Here is a 24,463-nt window from a genome sequence, read left to right as displayed (position 1 = left end):
AGACGATAATGATGGATAAAATAATATTTGAGGAGAAAAATCTCACGTACTCATGAATGGAGTTTTTTGGTTGGAATTGAAAACTGTGTCCTGGCTTAGGGTGGAATTCTGTAAGCAAAGTACTACCCCAGAGCGATAGTTTTAGCTCTGGACTTAATTGCAGACGCGACAGGGCATCTTATCCAAAGCATAAGGCACTTGGTTATCTTTCTCCCGTGGAACCCTTGTGTTGAAGAACAAACTTGTCACAACAGCATTGGCCCTGCTGATGTGTGGTAATCTCACTTGGTGATCGAGTCGGAAGGCTCACCACTCCTCAGAAGAGATTGGCTCTTAGGGGAATGCCAGTGTCTGATGTCTCTTTCACTTTTTTCTTTTACCAAAACAAGAGGGCCAGACATAAAAGGGGGGAAATGAAATGAACATAAGAAAGAGAGTAGCTGCATGTAGATTAAAAAAAAAAAAAAAACTGGAAATATTTTGGAAACCACAAGTGAAGCAGGGGTGAGATGGGAGAGAAATTCTTACATTTCTGACAGCATCGTGGCTGTTGGTGGCCTGCCACACTGGTGCTGATCACAGCCGTGGGGGACAAGAGGTCTCTGCTGAGCCTCACATCTATCTGGACAGAGGGGAGCTGGCGGTGCTGGCGGGCTTTTGTCTCCTGTCCACAAGACCATTGGCCTGAGTCACTTTTATCAAGCCATATTCCCACGCTTGCTTAGAGTGGGAGCAAGGATAACATTCCTGCCAATGGGCTCAGATCTTTTCACAAAATGAGTGGGTCTTGGGCAAAGTAGGCATGGAAAGCCAATTGTGTTGGGTGTGTTGATGGCTGCATACCATTCCTACGGTGCAGACAGAATGGACAGGCTGTGGCTTGTTAGTTCATCCTCAAACCAGCTCTCGGGTCCCCTAGCATACTCTTGGGTGTCCTCTCCTGGTTGGTGTTGTGGGCTCAGGATATGCAAATAAGTTTGACCATTAGTCCAACTAAAACATAATTACTAAAGAAGATCTGTGGGGAATGTTGGAATATCTCCCTTTCCACTGGGTCAAGAACCAACCATATTTAAAAAGGTTCCAATGTACTAAAAACATATGGAAGCACGATTCACGAAAGCCAAAAGGGAGAAGCAATGATAGGGACCATTGGTGGATGAACGGATACACAAAGTGTGGTATATGCATACAAAAGAATATCATTCAGCTTGAAAAAAAAAGAAAAAAGAAAGAAGAAAAAAGGAATCCTGCCACAATGCTAGGACGTTGTGCTAAGGAAAATAAGACAGTCATAAACATTCAAATATTGTATGATCCCAGTTATGTGAGGCTCCTAGAGAAGTCAAATTCATAGAGATAGAAAATGGAATGGTGGTTTCCAGGAGATGGGGGATCAGGGAATGGGAGCTATTGCTCGGTGGGTCTAGAGTTTCAGTTTTGCAAGATGACGAAATTCTGGAGATGGTTTGCAAAACAATATGAATGTACTTAAAACCACTGACTTGTACAGCTGAAAAGGTTAACATGGGAAATTTTATGTTATGTGTCTTTCACCACAAGTAGAAAGTAAACAACAACAACAAAAAACCTCAAAAACATTTAAATAAGGGAAGCGTGAGAGAAGGGGAAAGGAATGGGAGGGGGTGCTAACAGATTAGGATCTGCAGAGAGATTCTGAGTTTCTACTGGGTTTCCCTGTCAACCCCCAGACCCTCAACCTCTGGGCCACCGTGTCTCCTCAGTGTTGAGCTTTCTGCTGTTCCCTAAGGGAGGAACGGTGATCAGCAATGCTATCCTGTGTTGCTCTCAGAAACCATGTTCAGTACCTCATTTCCGGGTTCCCTAGAATGGGGGTCTTATGGACATCATCAAACACCTCCACTGATGTCACGGCTTAAAAGAAATACGAAGTCATACTTCTTCAAGAAAATGCAGGAGGTCCTTGACCTAGGTCAACGACTCGAGAAAGGACTTCATCCCCAGTCCCTGGACCTCACCTTAGCCTTGCGCTTGCTGTCATCCATGATCATTTTCCAGTCTGAGCCATTGTTGCTGTATCCAATCTTGAATTTCCTCATGAACACTTTGTTCTCCCGGTGCTTCCCCCCCTGAATGATGATGCCCCTCACAATCTTCTCTTCCCCCAGATCCACCTGGAGCCACTCATTTATGTATGGGTGGGGTGCGGGTGGCAGCGCCCAGCCTGAGCGACTGGTTACCAGACGAATATTTTCAGGCATCCAGTTTCTCTCCCCTTGGTTTGATGCTGTTATCTGGGAGTCCGAGATAAGTCCAGACACCATACCCAACATGCCGGAGCAAGGGTAATCTAGAGGGTGGAATGAAATAGATGACATGAGATGGTTTTCTACAAGCCTCCGTGCTTAGAAAGAGAATACCACAGATTGAATCGGCCCATTGTCTGTATCCATTCATACACATGTGTAAGTCTCTGCATCATTTGATATTAAACCAGAGCTTTCCCTCCCTCAAACTTTTCTCCTACACTTGCAAAACTTCCCTCCCAGACACACGTTCCAATTAAGAAAATCTTCCATAAGGACATACACGTCCCTCTTTCTGAGTTCTTCCAAGTTTAATGTCAAAGTATTGATATTCCAGTCTCTTTGGTACCCGGAACTTATTCCCAGATCTAGTACAGGCGCTGCCCAACAGAGGTTCAGTTTATGACAGATGGAAGATGTGAAATCAGTAATTTCAACAGCAGGAAGCTGTCCTGACCACCCCTTATTCTAACTGCATTAGGAGCTTTCCACACAAATATCCATTGTTATCTCAAATGTACCGTGTCCAAATCCAAACGGTCCTTTTCCCTTGACGCTGAATCCCTTTACCAAACTCTGTGTTTTGACCAGTGGAACTGCCAACCAGCTAGTTCCTGCTTAGTCATCTTGTCTACCCCTATCTTACATTTTGGCATTCCTGTTCTGCTATGTAAACCTGTCATGGTTTTGTTTAAAAGAAAAAGAAAAAGAAATAAAAGAAAAAAAGAAAAAGAAAAAGAAGTCCGTTGACCCAGGCTTGTGGTCCCCGTTTCCTTCGGCATCATCCTGGTCTGTGCCCTCCAGGCCAAGGTGCTAAATGGTCTGGCTGTCTTGTCAGACCCCAGCTGTGAATTCATACCACCCATAACTGCTGATTCATTTATCCTAAACATTTTTCTGCAATATCATCCTTAGGCTCAAAAATCTTCCATCACTAAGTAAAATAAGTAAAATAAGCCAGACACAAAAGGACAAATATGAGGTACCTAGAATAGCCAAACACATAAAGAGAGGAAGTAGAGTGGTGTTTGCCAGGGGCTGGTAGGAGGCGAGAATAGGGAGGTAGAATTTAACGGGTACAGGGTTTTAGTTTGGGATAATGAAAAGCTCTGGAGTTGGATGGTGGTGATGGCTGCACAGGACTGTGATTGTACATAACACACCTCAATTGTACACTTACAATGGTTAAAATGGTAAATTTTATGTAATGCATATTTACCACAATAATAAAAGAGCTTTAGAAAATTTCTATGGCTTTCTACTATTTATAGGACCATATAAAAGGTCTCTATCCAGCTTTTGACACCTTTATTTTGGTTTCACACTGTTTTTCTAATTTTATTTCCTCTTACTGACAGTATATTCCAGCTAATCCATTTTTTTCTCTAATCATCATCATTGCCTTTGATCAAAATGTTCCTGCTGCTCCTTGTCCTCCTGCAGACAGAAGGTCCACTAAAACCTTAGAAGCCAGCCTCAGACTCTTCATGAAAACTTCCCCAACTACTCTAGCCTTTGTTCTGAAGTCTCCCTCCTCAGAAATATGATGGTCCGTGTGAGAAGTAGCACAGGGTTTTGCATTAAATTGTTCTTTCCTTGTTTTTAAGACTGGTCATCTTGTCTCCACAGCTAGATTAGAAAATCCTCAAAGTCAAGGAACAGCATCAGAACTTTCTGTATCTTCTACAGCAGCCCAAATCGCTTCTGAGCATAAGGAGAGTATCAGTCATTGATTAATTGATTGGTGACTTAATAACAAACTGATCAATCATTCTCCTTTCAAGGACATCCATAAGATCGATAACCTATTTTTCTTTGAAATACTCAACTTTGCATAATATAATTAAAATTCAGCTTAAAAATATAACCATCTTAACTGAGAGGCATATATTTAATGCAATTAAATTGTGTCCATGTTAGCTGCCCTTAAGAATGAATTACTCAGATACTTTCCACATGAGTTGTACATTTCAGGTCATGTCATTTCTTTATCCAAGCATTCAGTCCCGGCTCAACCAAGAATTATGCATGTACTATCAACCAAGCTGGCCAGGCTTTCCAGATCATGGTTTTGCAAAGCCCCTCCTCATTTACCCCATTTTTCTAGAGGCAAGTGAAATAAATCACTTCCTTATCGTGGTGAGAAGGAGGGAAGCTTTCTCTCATTCTGTTCCTTTCCCTCCACTTGAAAGTCCCCATAATCTTGCCCTTCTCACCATCTAAACCACTAAAAATCTTGAACCGTTTTCAAGTGCTACAATTTTCCTCATCTTTCCAACAAGGTGTGGTTCTCCTTTTCTGAGACTTCTTATTAGCCCTTGATCTACATCTCTACTATACAGATGACCATATTCTGCTCTTGGAGTGCCGCTATTTGCCTCACCAGGTTTTAAGTTCTTTGGAGACACGAATCACACCATATCTAAAAATTTTCTATGACTCCTCAAGCCTGGTTTCTCTATGGTATTTACTTAATAAATATTTGTTGAATGAATCAACTTATGAGCACAATAAAGGCAGCTGTCATTTTTTGTTAAGCACTCCTTCCTATAATTCAGTCACAGTATTTGCTCCAAGCTGGGATCTGGAAACCCAGAGCAAATTCAATGGGGATGAAAAAAAATTATAAGAAGTATTTTACTGAGGGTCTATAAAACTATAGTGCTAAAAATAGAAGTCACATTTTTGGGCGCTGTGGTCACACCTGACTGAGTCAAAATCAGCCTTTATAAAGAAAATGTTTAGCTTGTAATAAGTACCAGATGTGACCATCTGGAGAAAAACACAATTAACCTGAATATTGTAAGGAGAGCACAACCTTTACCGGATTAACGCGCTTTCTCTAATGCAGACTTGGCTAGGGTGTTTTTTACACACCCACAAACCATGTGATGCCCAGCCTCCTTCAGCCAACATATCCACAGGACAGTTAGTTACAGTTAGTTACATCCCTTCTGTAAGTCGGCCTTACCCAAAAAGAACAATGAAGAAACGCCTTGATTTGCCCTTGACTAAAAATTATTTGACTCACTTTTAGCAATGATTAGGAGAAAAATTATATTAATCATTCAAAGTCTGAATGAGATGCTAACATCTACTTCTATTCTTCCATAGTTGGCTGGCTCAGATGTGCCTGGCTACATGTCAAATCCTTTGGAAGTTGCGTTGCCACATTTAGCAAACAAACAATCAAAAATAACAAAAGAAGAAGCAGGATGGCAAACCAAATTAGAATTTAAAATAGTGAGTGATTTTTAGTGCAAGTCTGTCCCCAATACTGCATGGGATATACTTGTACTAAAAAAATGACTCGTCACTTATCTACATCAAATTTAACTGGACATTCTGTACTTTACTTGGCAACCCTGTGGGGAGTTGTGTGGGATTACAAGCAATTCCAGATGGAAGGGAGAGGTGAGTTCTGTGGTGGGGAATTAAGGTAGTTCTTTTTATTGATATTATTTTATAGTAAAATCTCTGTACTCAGTTTTAACAGGAACAGTGGGATATACTGGTAAACCAATACTCAGTTTCCAAGGAGGAGGAGATTGGTGCATTTGATGGGTGAAACTGAATGAACATAGTTTAATCTTCCCATGATGACTCAGGGTATTGTGATGCCTGAGGTCATCCTTGCAAACTTTGGCTAACAGAGGAATACACCGATATGTGCAGAAATGCCAGTTAAGAGACTTCCGGTTAATAAACACAAGTTAACAGAATTGCAGTATGTTCTGATACTTCAAGTCATAACTCTCCAAGGTTATTTTTCTCAATATCCATATATGTCCAAATGATGAAGTTTCTTTGTCAAAGTAATGAAAATGCGCCTTTGTCAATCACCTATAAAGCAGAATGGTTTGCCCCAATATTCTTTTCTTTATATCTTTCTGGAGTGACACCTACTATATACTCTGAAATTTTTTTTGATTATTATATTTTTAAAAAAGAATTTCTGGGGGCACCTGGGTGGCTCAGTGGGTTAGGGCCTTTGCCTTCAGCTCTGGTCATGATCCCAGGGTCCTGGGATCGAGCACTGCATCGAGCCCCGTGTCGGGCTCTCTGCTCTCGCGGGGAGCCTGCTTCTTCCTCTCTCTCTGCCTGCCTCTCCGCCTGCCTGTGATCTCTGCCTATCAAATAAATAAATAAAATCTTAAAAAAAAAAAAAAGAATTGCTGAATATAAAAGTTAGGTGAAAACTTGAGGGTTCCAGAAACTTTGGAAGTCAAGTGATATATCATGAGGTAACTTTTAATTCAATAGTTTTTGTTTGTTTTAATCCAGTTTGGGTTAGGATTTGACAAGCCAAGAGGAGAGGGTAATATTTTGAAATTCAGTAATTTGTTTGTAGATAGAACTGCAAGTCATCCAGGAATTAATTAGTTAGTTAATTAATTAATTTTTAATTAATTAATAAAAAATAAATGCATTGAGCGCTTGTTATGGTCCAGGCATACATGACACAATAGAAAATAAGGGAAGCGTGGCCCCTGCTTTATGGGTCTTCTGGTCCAGCAAGGGTGCTGAAGCCTTGTTTCTCTCGCATCAGTCTCCACTCTGAGGGTACAGTGGCCTCTAAGAGATGGAAACTATCTGTTTCTGGCAACCGAGAAGAAAACACGGATATCGTTGTCTCCTCAGAGACTCTGCTTGCTGAGACCTGTTCTAGGCCCTGTTCATGGAACACCACGCCCTCTCTCATTTACAGGGTACCATTTAGTGAGCACTTACTCTAAGCCAAGTGTGTTATATTCTTTCAGTTTAATCTTCTTTACAGCTGAATTAAAGTCCGTCTTACTGACCAGGAAATGGAGGTCAGGGAGAGGAAATGGTCCTCTCTCATGGTCACACATTCAAGTGGACAGTCCAGAGTGAGGCCTGGGGAGAGGTCTGCACACTTTCTGTCCACGTGACTGTCATTATACCAAGCTGCCTTCTCCAAAACCCATCCATTATTTAGAGACCGTAGCTACTGTACTAGCCAGGAGTATCTAAAATATGTCAGGGGTCATGATAAAGAGATTTGCACTCTGAGCCTAAAACAGTATCTTTTGGGGGAAACAAAGAGCTCCTTAAATAATTGCAAAATAAAATATGTGTGAAAATAAGAATACGCTGTTGCAGATACCAATGTTTAAATAAATAGGTCATTTAACTAGTCCTTTAACATTAAGTCATGTGATATTTTTATTTCAAAAATCCAATAAGTTATTCATCTTCTTCACATGTGAAGACTTACATGCCTAGAATGAACTCTCATGGATATGCTTGTGAAAATGGAAAAGAGCAGTTCAAGTTTAAGTGTGTTTTATTTAACGAAAAGGAGAACCGTGGGAGTCTTAGTTCGGACCAATACGTTTGGAGTCGCCAAGTTACTTCTCCTTCTTCCTTTTTTTTTTTTTTTTTTTTTTGTATAGTGAGATAAGATTAGAAATGAGACAGAAATTTCCACCCTGACCTCAAATGACCTTGTTCCTATGAATTTATGGGTAGTTTCTCAAATTTGTAATGATCTGAAAGTTACCTAGAACTTTTCCTCACGTAACCGCTGATCAAAAATAAAGCCAAGATTATATCTAACTTTTCAGTGTTCCTTCTTTCTCCAGACCTCTCTGACTAATTCCTGCCTCCAAAGCTTTGAACTTTCTAAGTCTGCAATCTTAAAACAAATAAGTCTGTCTCTGGGATGGAAATAAACACGAAATAAATAAGAAATCAGATGTTAGTTTTTCCTTTCCAAAATGGACTCTCCTATAAACTAGTATAGTTTTTTTCTCTTTAGTTTTTTTCTCCTGGTGCTTTTCTCCAAATGGCTTGTAATTTCATTGAAAATTTCCCAGGTGGATATTCCCCCCAGCTTCAAAAATTTGTTTTCCTTCTCTAGACATAATTATGGCAAAGAGGATAAAAATAGAAGCAACAGTGTTGGTATTCATGGAAGAAGAAAGTAAATACCCTAACACAATATTAAAAGATAGTTCAGAGATTTTTAAAAGTTATTCACCTTTAATGACTTTTTGACCAATCAGTTACTGATTCTGTTTAACTTTTAATCTTATTTTGAAGGTTACATTGTATTGCCTTTTTTTTTTTTTAAATGACACTTTGCAATGTATTTACTTCAATGGAAAGGAATTCTGGTGTGACCGCTATTCACTCCAGAATACAGCAGGGTCGCACAGGAAGGTCAGTGGACAGTCATAAGTGCAGTGATAGCCACAGGAATACAAGGAGAGTAATAGTCCTGACGGTTCTTTTATTCTCAGCTCTGCCCTGCTTGGCCTACCTTTTCAGTCACTTAATGCCTCCAGACTGAGTCTTCTTCATCTCTCCAGTGGGTAGAATCCCTCTACTTACATCAGTTTAACAGAAACTTTTAAAGTTCTATTCATGTCAGAAGAAACAAAAAAACTAGAGACCTTGACCGATCAATTTCTAACATTAGTATATGTGTTCCACAAATGATGGCTAAATACCGAGACCCAGAGTTGTCAGAGGAGTTAGTAGGAAAAGGAGGTAAACCCCTCCTTGATCTTGGCTGACACAGCCTCCAGTAGCCTTCAAAAATAGAAAGATAAAGTGACAGAGAGCAGCATGCCATGTAATAATTTTTAATTGTAGATCTACCAAGCACCTGTCCAGGACGGAAGCTCAGTGCTTGTCTTCATGGAGCTTGCCGACCAGTGGCAAACACCTGCGACACACCAGGCTGTGCTGAGTACTTTAGACCCACGTGCTAATCCATTATCCCAACAACCCTGCACGGGTCTGCTGTCGTGACTGTTTCCTAGTTGAGATAACAAAGGCTTTGAAAGACAGTCGGTTCCCTCCCCAAATAAGCCAGCGAGGGGCACAGACACATCTGTCAGGGGTAAAGTCAGATCTGTCTAAATCTGGAGAATATACTCTTAAGCACCAAATAGACTTGACCCCACTTGTGTGAGATAACTTTGCCTATATTTAAAAGTTCCCATAAGTCAAAACGAGGCAGCTTTCCAGCTGGACCTTACCTGTGATCTTACAGCCATAAACTTCAAACCTCATTGATATGCCAGTTTCCCAAGTCGCAGGTCTGATTCGGACAAATCGAGTTATTAGTGGTTTAGGGAAAACTCCAAACACAACGTCTGTGGGGTTGGTGTTTCCCTGAAAGATCTAGACAGAAAAAGAAAAAAGCCCCTTTAACAACAGACTCTTTAGATGTAAGACAAATACAAAAATATGTTTTCACAGATGCCTATAAAATTATTTACAACTTCAGCACTGGCTATCAAGGTTGAGACAGCATCAAAAACTTGTCCTGTTATTTTTTCAAATGATAGCCACCAGAAAAAAATCACGTGTAATACAGAATGTTGCCCTAATCATCTATTCAATATTCTGAGAGCCTAGAACCTCCAAAAGCACTATTCAAAGGTAACACTTTAAAAAACATTTTTTTAATTTATTTGACATACAAAGAGACAGTGAGACAGGGAACACAAGCTGGGGGAGTGGGAGAGGGAGAAGCAGGTTTCCCACCGAGCAGGGATCCTGATGTGGGGCTTGATCTCAGGGTCCTGAGCTTCATGAAGGCAGACACTTAACGACTGAACAACCCAGGCACCCCTCAAAGGTAACATTTGTTAAAGGCTACGTGCTATCATCCAAAAAGTTGGAGATTATTAACTCTATCATACAGACCTACAAAATACTCTAGACATTTCACGGGAACTCACACCACTTTACTTTCCCAGGAAACCCTGTAAGGAGTACTTTTGGAGTTCAGTATAGGGTCCAGCTTTTGGAAAATTCTAGGGTATGTTCCCAGCTACAGCACTTGGGCAAGTAGTTTCCCCCCTTTTAACTCCATTTCTTGATGGACAATCTTATCCCTAATGTTAAGTAATAACTTCCGTCTTTATTCAAATCACGTTTTAGTGGTCAAAATCAAAGCTGAATTATAAATGATATACAACTGGAAATCAACTTTTCCAGGACCCCTGCCTCTAGTTTTAAACATGAGTCATTTTATTCTAGGAAAGGATGAAGCAGGTAACTGCAAATGTAGTAGTAAGTGCCAGTCATGAACAAGTTCCCCACGGGCCACGCTGCCCAGGCGTGGTGCCACAGCCCCTTTCTCCAGCAAGATCTCTGAGGAGCAGACACTCTCTATCTTGCTGGGACACTCTGGCACTAGACCTCTCTCTGGAGGAGCTGAAAACCTCCACTTCTCTGGCATTTACTTCAGCTCTGCTCTGGGGAGAGCCCACAGAAAAGTAAAAGCTACTAGTGTTCTGCTTATCACACAACCACGCCACATTCCTGTCAGGATGTGTCCCTTGGATGTCACTGGGTCCCTTCAGAGGCCTGGGGACTCCTGCCCCCCTTTCCAGGTAAGTTCTCAGAGGAGGACCACAGTTTCCCAGGGCTTGTTCTTAACCCTGGGAGAAAAGACTTCTAAGAGTCGGGATGGTGTTTTTGCTTCATTTAGCTTAAGTGGCCTGCATGACGGAAGGTGGTCAAATGCTTTAGAAAGTTGGCTGTTAGCCTGATCTCTCTCCAGAGATGGTTTAATATCATAATTTATCCTGGCCTGTGATGGCCTTTAGATTTCTGTCCTACTTCAGCAAATCTCTCTGGGAAACAATCTGTATGGGAGCATTTTTGTGTGACAAAGACTAATGGGTAGTTGCCGGAGGGAGTAGAGTCCCCAGCCGTAATGCTTGAAGGGTCAACAAGTCCTCTTCAGGGAGAGACTGGCCGTCAGTTAAGAGGGCTGCCTGCTCCAGCGTAGGCTGTGGGGGTGAACTCTGGCTCACACTGAGGGAACTTTACGTTTGCTGAAAACCATGTAAGTGCAGACATTCCATTTAACATAAAGAGGATGACTGGAGTTGTCGTTGGTTGAAGGCTGCTCTTGACGAGCTATGGCCAACTCTCCCTGAAGAAGGTGGGGAAGATGTGGAGGCCAGCGTCAGAGAGGCCCCCCAGAACAGGGAAAGGAGAGTGGGCAGCAACAAGGAGACTCCAGGTGGAGGATCGGATTGCATTAACTTCAATGAATGTGCTCAGAAGGACGCCACACCCTTTTCTTTGCTGAATCCTTCTTTAACCCTTCTGCCTCCCACTTTGGAAGACCTTCTGCATCCCAGGATGCTCTGGATTGTGGGCCTCACACTGTGCATTGTCAGACACCCCCTCAGACCTTGTGTGTGCTCCCTGACACGTCCCCGTCATGGTGTCTGGGCCATGTAGACAACTGATGGCCAACAGCTGACGAGGACATGTCAGAGAAACAGCCCTCATGTTTTAAAGAAATGGCCTGGAGGCCTGAGGTCAGTTCTCCTCACTCTCTCTGGATTCTTTTGTTTGTTGGTATGTCCTTGGCATCAGTGTTTTGTTTGTTTGTTTGTTTGAAACTAGGCATGTCTTCCAAAAAATATTTCAGGAATAAGTCATGAAACTTAGGGTCAAAATTTACTTGCTAAAACTTCAAAAGCATTGGCTGTGAGGGTTTCTCGTCCCCAGATGGAGGATTGGTTCCATGTCCTCCAGGGCTAGACAATGGCCTTGAACTTGCTGTCCATAGAAGTTTCCTCCCACAGGGCAGCTGTCTATATATCTACTTTCATCCTGTCTGTCCTCAATAAGAGTTGGGGCTTTGCAGCTAATCAAAGGGAATTATCTTCACACTCAGGAGGCTTTTCTTAGTTCCAGACCCAGGAGGAAAGAACCAGGCCACATATGCTCAAAAGAGAGACAAAGACACATTAATTGGCCTCTTCCCAAACTCAGAATTTCAAGTTACCTGGATCTTTGCTACTATCCTTATCAATGCCATGCATTTTACTTGGCTTCAGGGAAAGCTTTTAATTTGAGGGAGACAGCGAGTAAGAGTTCTCAGAAATCTTTTGATTAGTCAATCAGAGCAAGCGGAACTTCAAATAAACAGGCAGACTGAGAAGAATATGTCAGTTTCAAATGAGTTAGGGCAGGGCACCCAGGACAAGGCCTGCTGGTGTGGCTTCTTTGGTTAAGGGCGGTGAGGAGGTGGCGTCTTGCGTTTGCGTGATCTGAGAGAACATTGCGAACTGCCTTTCCTTCGATTCATTCTCACAGAAGCAGCCAAACACACTTGTAAATTAGTTTGTGAGCCACAGAGGATAGGTGAAAAGGAGTTTTCTAAAACCAGCTCATTACTGAGAGAAAAAAAGGAGTCTGTGAAAGAGAAGGAAGAAACACTGGGAAACCAAACAAAACAATGCACCTAAAGCTGTAAGAGGACAGCGCTTATCCCATGGACAGTCCATATCCCATGAGAGGTTTAAAGTGATTCTCGAGTCTGACACTTAATTTGGCTGGTATTGACTTTTCTTGGAAACATCTGTATAATTTCCTCTTGGCTTCTGGATCTGGGAACATGAGACCCCCTTGGTCAGATATAAACCTCTAATTGCACTTTTCATTTTAAATCAATCCCAAACTAAACCAGGCCAGACAGAAAGCTCCCAAACAAGCAAGTAGAAATTGATCATCCATTTCAAAGACTCCGTTGGTGGTGGAGGCAGGAAGGGAACGGCAGTCACACTTACGACAGGTTTGCTTCCTTCTTTTATGGTGATCCAGTCTTCCCCGTTGGAACTAATGTCTACTCTGTAAGTCTTGACGTAATATTTTTTCTTGGTTTCCTTTGAAATGGCTCCCTGTGTCCCAACAGCTGTGACAAAGCGCAGAAGACCCAAGTCTACCTGCAAAACAATACAAGCGTGGTCAGTCCTTTACCCTGCACCACCATAACCGGAAACGTCTTTTCCTGTGGGTTCCACGGTGTAGTTTTCATCCACCTTAGAGCAATAAGCCCGATTCCACCTGGCACCAACAACCCCTAACTTCCCCATTCCATTCCTTCTAAAGGAAAGCACAGGTATGGGGTGCCTGGATGGCTCATTCAGTTAAGCATTAGTCTTTGGCTCAAGTCATGATCCCAGGGTGTGGGATCCAGCCCCATGTCAGGGTCTTTGCTCAGCAGGGAGCCTGCTTCTCCCTCTGCCTTTGCTTGTGCTCTCTCTCTCTCTCTCTCTCAAATACATAAATACAATCTTTTACAAAATAAAAACACTTTTCAAAGAACACAGTAATATATGTCATTTTACAATTAGAAAATCAAGACAAGATTAATTTGCACATTGGGCTTTGGAGAGGCTTGGACTAGAGCTCAGGTCTAATGGGCTCCCATTACACTCGGAAGTGTCTACCCTCTTAGAAACAAATTGCAGACAGATACGATACAACTCTGAAACCACCGTGAGTGTTGTGGTTTGGAAAATGGGCCAGAGATGTATAATCTGGAATGGAGGGGAGAAAAGGAAGATAGAGTAAGGATTTTTGTTTCATCTTTTTTTTTTAAAGATTTTATTTATTTATTTGATAGGCAGAGATTACAAGTAGGCAGAGAGGTAGGCAGAAAGAGAGAGGAGGAAGCAGGCTCCCCACTGAGCAGAGAGCCCGACATGGGGCTCGATCCTAGGACCCTGGGATCATGACCTGAGCCAAAGGCAGAGGCTTTAACCCACTGAGCCACCCAGGCGCCCCTTGTCATTTTTAAATCTCCTCCTTCCCCCTGTCTTCCCACGGCCTTTCTTGCAGTTCAGCTCCAGAGGCAGGTGGATCCCAAGGCATCATGTGGGAAGGACTGATGCCTCCGTGTGACAATGTCTGGGGCTGTGAGCTCTGACTGTAAGTTTTTAAGGGAGAAGTTCCTCAACACCAGAGCCTGGTTTTTGTCTCTCACAAGCCTGTCTCATACCCCTGAAGGTTGGGCTGCTTGGAGGGCATCGCAGCAGTGATGACAGAGGGTGACCAAAGCCTCAAGGTCCATGATTTCCTGCCAGAGGTGTGCGGTGGTTTGGGTTGCTCCTGTGACCCTGTGACATGAGTGGGCAGGACAAAGATCTAAGCATCGGGCACTCAGGAGTCTTGGATTGGTCCTGCCACTGGCTAGCTGTGAGGCCTTGGGCAAGTCACTTCGTCTTTAGGGTTCCAGTCCTCAGTTGCTAAATAAAGGAGTTGGACAAGATAACCCAGAAGGCCCCTTTCATCTCTGACTTCCAATGATTCCATGTTTCCAGTAAAGTAAAATACAGTTGACCCTTGAACATATGTGTGGGGTTAGGAGTGCCAACCTGCCCCGTAGTCGAAACTCAGTGCATAACTTCTGACTCCCCCAAAACTCAACTACTTATAGTCTACTGTTGACCAGAAACCTCACAGATAACATAAATGATGGATCAAGATACATTTTATATACATATTATATTCTATATTCTTACAATAAAGTGAGCTACAGAAGAGAAAATGTAATTAAGGCAATCATAAGGACAGCCACTTACAGTATCATACTATAAAAAAATCCACTTATTTTTACCCTCACAGCTCAAACCCAGGTTGTTCAAGGGTCAACTATAGTTTTGTTTTTATTCTTTCTTATTATTTTCTTATTTCCATCATTAGTAACCAAGAATAATCTTAAAACAAAAATCATTACTAGTTTCTATACGTTCAAAATATATTTAATTTCTTCTTAAGGATAAATTTGATTTTTTTGCTTAAAATTGCTTCCCTCTATTTATTATACCTTCTGCCTATTTTATTTGTGTATAATGCAGATACTTTAAAGAAATGATACCCAAGCATACGGCAAATACTTTTTAAAGGACACAGAAAGTAACTGCACATTACAACTACTCAACATTAATAAGATGTTTCAACAGCACTTTCATTATTAAGAGGTAAGAGAATGTCATTTTCCAAAGAGAACAGTAACAAAAGCAAAAAAAAAAACAAAAATAAAAAACCCCAAACATACCCCCTACCCACCTCCAGCACTTCAGAAGCCTGTTTTCCACTTACTGCCTGACAACCCAATTTTCAGAAAACAAAATTCCAATTAACCCTCCGGTCCTATAGGCCGTGAACACCTAAAGAATTTCCATTTTATGTACAGTCAGCCTCATGAAGAATGACTATTGTCTTTCATGAATTGCTTTTTCCTGAAGGCCCTTGGAGAAGTTAAATCAACATGTTGCCAATTCACTTCAAAAACTGAACAAAAAGTTACATCCAGGAAAAACAGCTATATCACTAGCCCATAAAGGCCAACTTGAAGTTACACAATTCAACAATAGGAGATTTCATCTGGAAAGGAAGGGAGCACCATTCAATGTAAAACTGTCCTTATTTCATTTACTTGATTTTAAAGATACAAAGTTTAGGCTCGGGCTTTTGCCGGATTTAAGAGGAAAAAAGAGGAAGGCTTGAATAGAAATTAAGAGTTTAGGATAATAAGAGTAGGTGCTTTAATCTTAATTTAACAAATAAATATTTACCCCACACATTTTTACCAAGCGCCTCTACTCATTAACTGAAATTTGAATTTTTTTTCACATGTGAGCCATAAGGCTTTGTATGAATTTGTACACAAATTTCAAAAAAGGGAGGCAGTCCACGTTTCCTGGATTTGGCAAATAAAAATAAAGTCTGTTCCATTAAATTTGAATTTCAGAGGAACAACACCTATTTTTCATACATGTATGTCCCCTGCAATCTTGGGACATACTAAGAGCTGGTCATTCGTTTACTGGAAACTCAAATTTAACTGGATGTTCTGTATGTTATTTGGGAACCCTGAATCTAACTCTATTTCAGACAAATAATCAGGGGATTTTAAGTTGCTGCAAAAACTCTCTTGATTTCCTAACGCTGCAGTCTGAGAGTTAATGGGTACTCTGGACTTGGTTGCACTCCACAATTTCAACTGTTTTCAAAGGCTCTCAGAACACTTAGTGCTTTACTGACTATCCATTGGGTCATGCCCAATGCCATATCCACTTTCAAGCTGAAGGGCCCTTAAAATCTTGACGTCCAAGGGAGCATGAAGCAGAGCTATTTAAATAAACTCTTCCTGTCAAACTTACAAATGGCTCTTCAGTTTAGAAATGATTAAATCCCCAAGAGTGAATATTCAGCTCAGGCTGATTTGAAATAACTCTAGAACGTCATCCCCGGGCTGTCCCTTCTGCTAATTTTTAAATTTTGATTTTAGTGTAAAATTTGGTTACCAGGTAGGAAAGTAGTTAATTGGTTGTCAACTAGAAAAATCCTAGGCATTAGAAACAATGGACTTCAAAGGAAGGAGTAACTGACAGGAATTAAACAGGCATCCAACACGGGAGATGTCCAGCATCCCAGATAGAAAGGCCCCAAAACATATGCATGAATCCCTTATAAAAAAAGAAAACAATGTTTTCCTTTCTCAACAGCAATGAAATGCATTGGCAACCTCCTCTTGTAATTGCATAAAATTTCCTGCTGTGCTTTAAAACTCTGCAGATTCTCTTATTTATCCCACACTGGGATACTTGAAATTTCATTTCATTTTTCTTCCTCACATTACTGCCACTGGGTTTAGCAAGGATGAATGACAACCTCCCAAATCATCAGGGCTGGGGCCTGAACTTTTGCAATTAAAACCGGATGGTACCCAGAACTCTAACAAGACACAGCCTCCCTAGCACCGTGGGAGCTCTCCCCCGGCAGCACCAGCGAAGTTCTTTCAAGTCTTTTCTCCGTAGGTATCTTCGAGGAATGCCCCCACAGCGTTCGGCTTTGGCAGAGATACATCACCATCAGCCTCAGAAGCCCTGCGGCTCACACTCCCCGAGTCGTGTCCGGAGACCCAGAAGGCCTTACTGCCTAAAGCCTGGGTGTTTACACTCCTCTCACCAGAGAAGTTGGCTCTGCTAATCATGACATTGGCCTCTGTTGACCTTCTGAGTCCCACCTGCTCTCCAACTGTACCTTCCAGCCACATTAAATTATTTGTTACTCCTCACACAAGATAAGCCCTTCTGTTTCCCTGCCTTGCCACATGAAGTTCTCTTGACCCAAAATAACCTTTTCCTCTTTTCTGACTACAAATCACTTTTCCCTCTTCCTGGTCTGGTAGGCAGAACGCGAAGTCCCTTCTTCCCCCTGGGGATGCTTGGTGCATGGCTCGCATCTCTACCGCTGAACTTATCATGCTGTGTTTTTGTTCTACTTCCATCCAGAATGTTGTGACTTCTTCTAGGCAGTGTCTGTTTTTTGATAGAGAAAAGTAATAGCTAGTGAAAATGTATAAGAGGCAGAAAAGATTAAAGAAGAAAATAAAATCTCTGTAAGACCAACATTAGGAAATAGTCAGCGATGAGTGTTCCAGAATATTCTTTTCCATTCAAAATACATGTGGATGCTGTATGTATGTTTTTTCATTAACAAAATGAGGTCGTATTACCTCTAGGTTTGAGAACTTGATTTTTGTTTAGTTGGATGGCTAGATTTTCATATCCAAAGTATTTTCCAACGGCTTTGGATTATATTCCACAGGCAGGCTTTTGCATAATCTGTTTGATTGGTCCACTACCTGTGAACATTTTTATTCAACTTAATTGACATTCACTCAGTGGACACTTCATACCTCTTCTCCTCTAAGTTCTATAGTAAGGGATGAGGACAAAAGAGCAGTATGGGTGTGAGAAACACACACACACACACACACACACACACACACACACGATGACAGAATGGGGCACTGCTCGGAGGAAGGAGTCAACGTTTTATGCAGACCCATGGGAGTCGGGGCACTGCAGACATTTTGCAGTGGACTCTGATGTCTAAGACAGGTGTTGGAGGATACACAGTAGAAGTTGGCAAATAGCACAAGAAACAACGAATGTTCTGGTGAGAAGAAGGAGCAGGAAGTACAGAGGGAAGCAGGAGGACATGAATGAAAGAAATAAATGGACCCTAAACAACTTACTGTGTCTCCCTCACCACTGTAGCCCTTATTTGTCAAGAAGTGTATCGCTCTTCGTTTTTATTTATTTATTTATTTTTTAAAGAAGTGTATTGCTCTTTTAAGAGTATTCTCTGGTCATTTTCAAGCCAACATAATTAGTTTTCATGAAGACTATTCAAAATCAGCCACTGGCCATCCTCTTGGTGGGTTAGCTTTTTGAATTATGATGAGCTCTCACCAACCTCACATCATAATAGACAAGATTGGCGACCCAAGACAGGCAGCTGGAAAGACAAAGCTACAACCCCAGAACGGTTTTACATAATGCCACCCCTCTGTGTTTTGGAGGGTTCATCGTCCTGAACAATACTTCCTTTCTTTCCATAAAAACTCAGACACACAATAACCATAATTAAGTAACCTGCTTTCCCTAAATCCAATCAGCTCTGTTCCAATCACTATCTTCTCATTTTGAAAGAATATCATTATTTCACAGCTGCTTTAATTTTAATTGGAAGATGGATGTGATTTCACATCTGAGTTTGACGCACTTCTGTTTAACATTAAGGGTGATAGTGAGGGGGTGTGAGAATGGGAGGCGGGGGATGTACGGAGCCGTGCATCAATGCACTTGCTAAAATTGTCAAATGTTTCACTCTGTGTGTGTGACGAACATAAACATCTGGTACTTATCTGGTTGAATGTAGACTATTTTATAGAAGTTTAGCACACTCCTTTTGAGCTCTCACGGCCACTCTCTAAGTTAGCTTATGTAGCCCCATCAGCAGAAGTGACCCAATACTATATTCTGTTTCCAATGCAAATATAAAATTCTAACACTGTTGCTAGAATGCCTACCCACGTCTCACTTTCACTGTGTTCCACCCCCAAGGAGACAATATCGCTAGACTGCAGATACAAAAGAGGAAAGCCCAACTTTCATCTTGGGTTTGGGGAGAGGCACACTCGTAGAAGAAAACAGAGGTCCCCACCTGCTTCTGGGGGGCCGGGGATGGGGTCCTAGCCGCTCCTGTGGGGTGGGGGCCCCTTCCATGGCATGGACCTTGACCATGATCCCAACTAGCTCTTTGTTGGAAGATGTCTATGTGTATAATCCACATGCTCTTTACGGCCATGGCATTGTCTTAGTAATGACAGGAAACACATTCCCCAGATAAAGAGAAGCCAGGAGAGGCACACTTTCTACTGGGAATCATTTGAGGACAAAGCGCACGTTTCAGCATTGTGTAGTTAATCATGTAGCAAACCTCTGCGAACTGCTGGTTAAACACCAGCATGCAGCCTCCGAGCCATGAAATGAATATCGTGGCTTTCTGTAATAATACATAACCAGCTATTGGTAATGTCATAATGTGGAAAGCCTCATTTCTAAAATGAAAATCTGTCTTGCTCAATAAAATACTTCCCATTGAGCAGCATTGGGCAGGGAGCGTTTACCAGCTCTTAACATTCCCAAAGCAGGTCAAGACAAGAGCCTGAAAAAATACAGGACAAAGGACTGAAGTCTGATTAAAAACAGGAAAAATATTATGAAGTGGGGGGAGCATGTCGGATTTTTTTTTTTTTAGAGCATCTCTGATGACTCAAAGAGCTGTTTAATTCATCACTAGACACTCTAAGCTAAAGAAAATATTTTTAAGCAATTGTCTCATTTCCTTAGATAACACACATGTTTTTTGATAGGGCCTGAGCATTTGAACATCAGTGCTGTTCTAGGATCTGTGGGCTTAATTCAAGCATCTGATCCTTGTGTTCCTTAACCTCTTGGACTTTGTATAGTTACCAACTGGAATATAATCACTTTATAACCAGTGACATAGTTCTCTATCTCTTTATGTATTTTTTCACTATTACTGTATCACATAAAAAATACTGATGGCTAAAGTTACTATATTAATAGAAAAATCATAGGGCAATCTCTCTGTGTCAGGCATTTTACTAAGGGCTAAATTTACAATCATTACCTCTTTCAGTTCTCACAACCGTCACACATGGAAGGTTTTATGGACAAAGCAACTGAGGAACAAAGAGATGTGTGGACCCTGTCCAGAGTCACATAACTCACCAGTGACTGAGCTGGGACTCACCCAGATCAGATCCATGGCCCATGTACAAACACTACACCCAGGCTGTTGCCCCATTCCTCTTGCAAAATGTGGTGATTATCGAAAGAAAGAGATTGCTTCCTCAATAATAATAAAATCTGATTCTTCTTCTTAAAAAATACAATTTTGTATAATTACAGAGAATTTGAAACCCTTTATGATGACCTTGACCATGGGTTTAACATTTACACTGACTACCAGAAAGCAAACCTTTGCAAATGATTCAGTTACACTGTTGAAAAACAAGATGGTAGAGATGGATCATTGTTAGCAAACAATAATGAATGAGGAAACGCTTTTAAAATGTTGGTAAAGAGTAAAAATATCCAAGTATGAGAAAAGTGTAATGCAGGAAGAGCCTTGCCAATTTTCTTTTCTGGTCTTAATTGCCTGAATTAATCTCTCTCCCCCTCTCTTTTTCATTGCTAAATTAAAGGAAAGCCTTTCCTTGGGTGGAAACAAACTACTGGTTGTAACAAAACTCTGGTAGAAAAACAATACTACGTGAGCGAAAGATGAATTCTATCGGAAGCTATGAGCCAGCCATTTAGAATAACATTAGATAAGGCTGTCACAGCACAAATGCGGTGGAAAGCCTGGTTTCCTAGACTTTCCACTGTCCTTATAGCACAAGAACAAGGAAAGGGGCAAGAAAAACTAAATCCCCAAATAAGGGCTGACCTTGGTCTTTTTTGGCCGATAAAGACAGATAATGTTTACGTGGGTTCCTTTGTGTCTGAATTCATTGCACATTCTTTCTATCTCATTTTTTTTTTGCATAAATCAGAAGCAACTAATTAAAAAGAAATATTTAATTCTGATATGTTCTTTGAACTGGAATTCCATCTGGTTCTGTTTAAATAGTAAAATCTGCTGTAGTTGTTAAAATTGGCAAGTGGCACAGACAAAAAAAGAAACAAAAGGGACTCCGTGCAGCAGGTTAATCCTTTCGTATTTCAACTGCAGACATTTCCAGAATCCAGCTACTCAAATCACTCCAGTATAGAAACCATAAAGATCAAATGTTCTAGAATAGAGGGACCACGGCTGGTCTACATTTCCACAGTGTGATGGAGACAGCATCAGGCTTTGAAGACTTTTGGTTTGACAGAAGTACATGGAACTGGGACGCCCACCCCCAAAATGCTCAACTTAGTTTATGAAACATATTTAAAGTGGGCAAAAGTCTTCACATACCCTCTGCGAAACCCGAGGTTTTTTTCCTTCCATATTTTCTTGGACAGATATAATTGTGTACAGAAAAATCAGACAGATATTCCATTTAATTCCTTTCTTACATGAGAAACCTGTAAATTCTGGACATCAGGGCACATTCTATTCTGATAAAAAAGAAGGAGAAAGTGAAATGTGTTAGGGTTTCTCTAGACTCTGGGATACAAATAAACATCTAAGACCAGTTGAAACCCTCCGGTAGAGATGAAGAGAAAGGCTGGTTAAACCCCCATGCCTAGATCTTAAGAAAAGATATTAATCTTCTTAAGACATATACATGCCTGCGAACTCCTTTCTTCTTTAAAATGAAGAAGGTTCATTGCTTCAGTATCATGTCACCTTGCACACGGGTACCTCTGAAACCTTCAACAGCTCAGTCACGAAGACGACACACACAAAAAACGCCTTTTCTAACTAAGATTTTCAGGGACTCTTGTTGGGCAGTAAAGGACTCAGGGACTTAGTACTCCCAATTAACATTTTTTGAATGCATGTTTGTAAGTTACATTAAATTTAAAGCCTGAGCCTAATCCTTTGATGTGGGAAGAGGACAAGTATTCAGAACAGACCAAATGCAATTTCTAGAAACTCCATTAAGAATTCAACTTAAAAATGTTACGGTAAAAATTGTTTAATTGGGATTTCTTAAGAGAGAAAAGGAAATATGCCACAGGTTAGAAATAATTGTAACCAGTTCAAATATGTATAAACACTGTGTAGGTCTCTTAGTGACAAGCCTCATGGGAGAGTTGTGCTCTTGCTAGATGGGTTCACAGCAAAGACGTTTGAAGTCAGTGTCTACTACATCGGCGTAGTGCTCTCCTGCCATAACTCTCGGTTCCTCCTGTTATTGCTTATGTATAAGACCTACAAAAACTCGGAAAGTATTCTCCTAGTAGAAGACTTCAGGTCTTCTAGTAGATTGCTAGTAGATCTCCTAGTAGATTGCACGCGGGAGGTCGGCACGAGCAAGCTGGCAGGTCCAGTGGTACTGATCCATCTGACCGCAGGGATGTAACACTAGCTATCCCGTAAGATCGAGCAGATTGTGTAGACAGATATCTGACTCCTGATATCTGTCTCTGCCCAAACCAAAAGGGTACAGTATGGAAGGATGGATAACGGATGGTCTGGATTACAACCATTTTACAACTTAGCACAATTTATTATCTCTGTGCATAATTTCAGTAGGACTATACTATGGAGAGAAACATCAGTTATTGTTCTTCTTACTAAAACATCTGGGGGCAAACTACCAGCTAATGAAGGGAGCTGGGGGCATGCTCACATGTGTCTTACAGCTCAATCGCCGTGCTGCACATGGCATGGGTACCTGAACTCCAAGTGTGAAATTAAACCAAAGGATGCTGCGTATCCAGATAGAAACATCTAGTCCATTAAACTCAACACACGTTTATTGTTTTCCAGGTTTTGGAAGCAAGTAGGCCTATGTGGAAATAGTGATAATATAAGACAAAGTATACAAGTATACAAATACAAAGTGCCACCATGCTGACCAAGGAGGCGTTATGGAATCCCAAAGAAGAAAGAGTCCCTGAAGAAAGAGTAAAATGGGCTTTAAGGAAGAGAGTCAATCGAGTCATTCATACCAGATCTTGTGAGATAAGGTAAGACTCTGGCCAGGGAAGGGGCCAAGACTGATGAGCTCAAGGCAGAATCAGCTGGAAAAATATCCCACCCAGATGCCTGTGTTTCGAAATATCTGATATGATGAGTATTTTCCCTCTATCTAATATCTCCTGGCAGGGCTTCTTTTAGAGGGCAAATTTCGGGTCCAACCTGCCCCCTCCTCCCAGCACACATCACCTTTTGCGTGGGCCTTCATGTGGTCCACAGGTCCAGGCCAGGAAGGGCCTGGCTGGTGACAGAGAGACAAGGAAAGCCTACTTTCCTTGAGTGTGCACGGCATTGCTGGGGTAAATGTGTTGCAGTGAACACTTTTCCTGCCTCTGGGACTCCCGGCATTCCTGGGGACACACCTCAGCCTCACTCTGCATGAGTCAGGGACGTTTCTCTGGGGCCCTAATGGCACACGCCGCGGTCCGGTCCTGCCCTATCTCCCTTTCTACATGTAAAAGAAAACATCTCAGCAAAGTGGCAAGAAAATTGTTAGGTTTACTTCAGGGATTCACACTGCTGTTGGAATCCTGCCGTTCACGACTCAAACATTTAAGGAGTAGGCAAGGAATTCAGACCACAAGCGTATAATGGTGAGTATTTTTGTTTCTGGGGAGGGACGCTGGTGACCAGCAATTACTCATTTATCACACAAATAAGTGAAAGAGAGGGAAGGTTCCCAGATTCCTGCCCTTTACCCAGTGAGGGAAAAAGTCAAGTAGACAATCAATCTCCATGCAGGGCGGGTAGACTGCATTAAGAATGCTCAATACATTCTAGACTACAGGGAAAAAAACTGGGGGGGGGGGGATACAGACAGCATGTGGGGGCATAAAGCACAGGCCCCAGAAATACTTCAGCGGCTTTGACATTAAAAAGTGACCTGGACAACGTTACGTGAGTTAATTAACCACCCCAAGCCTTAGTCTTCTCCTCTCGCCAACAAAAATGCCAAGGCTCACTCCATTTAGGGGGCAACCCACAGTTATTATGAGGATCATTATGAAGCATTTGTACACACATTAACCATAGGAATGTGACCCTAATATTTTTTTTTTCTCTTAGTCACTTGGGTAATTGTGTGTGTGCATGTGTGTGGTTTTGCCTGTGGTACCCACATTGTAACTCTTTTGAAGGACGGTCAGAATCTTTCATTTCAAATGCACCTGGCCCTTATCTACAGTGTCTCATCCTCAGCAGATGCTCAAATATTCTGTTGGAATTTAAATTCAACGCCATGTCAGTCCAGCCTTGCCGGCAAGGCCTGAAACTCCTTTCTTCCAAACGAAAGCCAACTGCCTGTCGTTAAAGTCGAAGTTAGTGTCTGAGCAACTAACTTGTACGTGTAAGCTAGGAAGGTG

The 24,463-nt window shown here is 41.6% G+C and overlaps 1 protein-coding gene across 6 annotated transcripts in view; it reads right to left on the bottom strand.

Annotated features, from left to right (window-relative positions):
- Positions 1–24,463, bottom strand: part of NRP1 (neuropilin 1) — a 138,151-nt gene that overhangs the window by 27,983 nt on the left and 85,705 nt on the right. For all 6 annotated transcript variants that reach the window (XM_082740756.1, XM_082740755.1, XM_082740753.1 and 3 more), the window contains 3 exons: positions 12,863–13,018; positions 9,299–9,443; positions 2,001–2,332 (listed from right to left, as the gene is read on the bottom strand). In XM_082740756.1, coding sequence (XP_082596882.1) covers positions 2,001–2,332; positions 9,299–9,443; positions 12,863–13,018 — 633 coding nt within the window. The remainder of the gene's footprint in view (positions 1–2,000; positions 2,333–9,298; positions 9,444–12,862; positions 13,019–24,463) is intronic.

This window comes from Mustela nivalis, assembly GCF_964662115.1.
Source record: "Mustela nivalis genome assembly, chromosome: 7".
Lineage (NCBI taxonomy): Eukaryota > Metazoa > Chordata > Mammalia > Carnivora > Mustelidae > Mustela > Mustela nivalis.
This window is presented reverse-complemented; position numbering and strand designations above follow the sequence as displayed.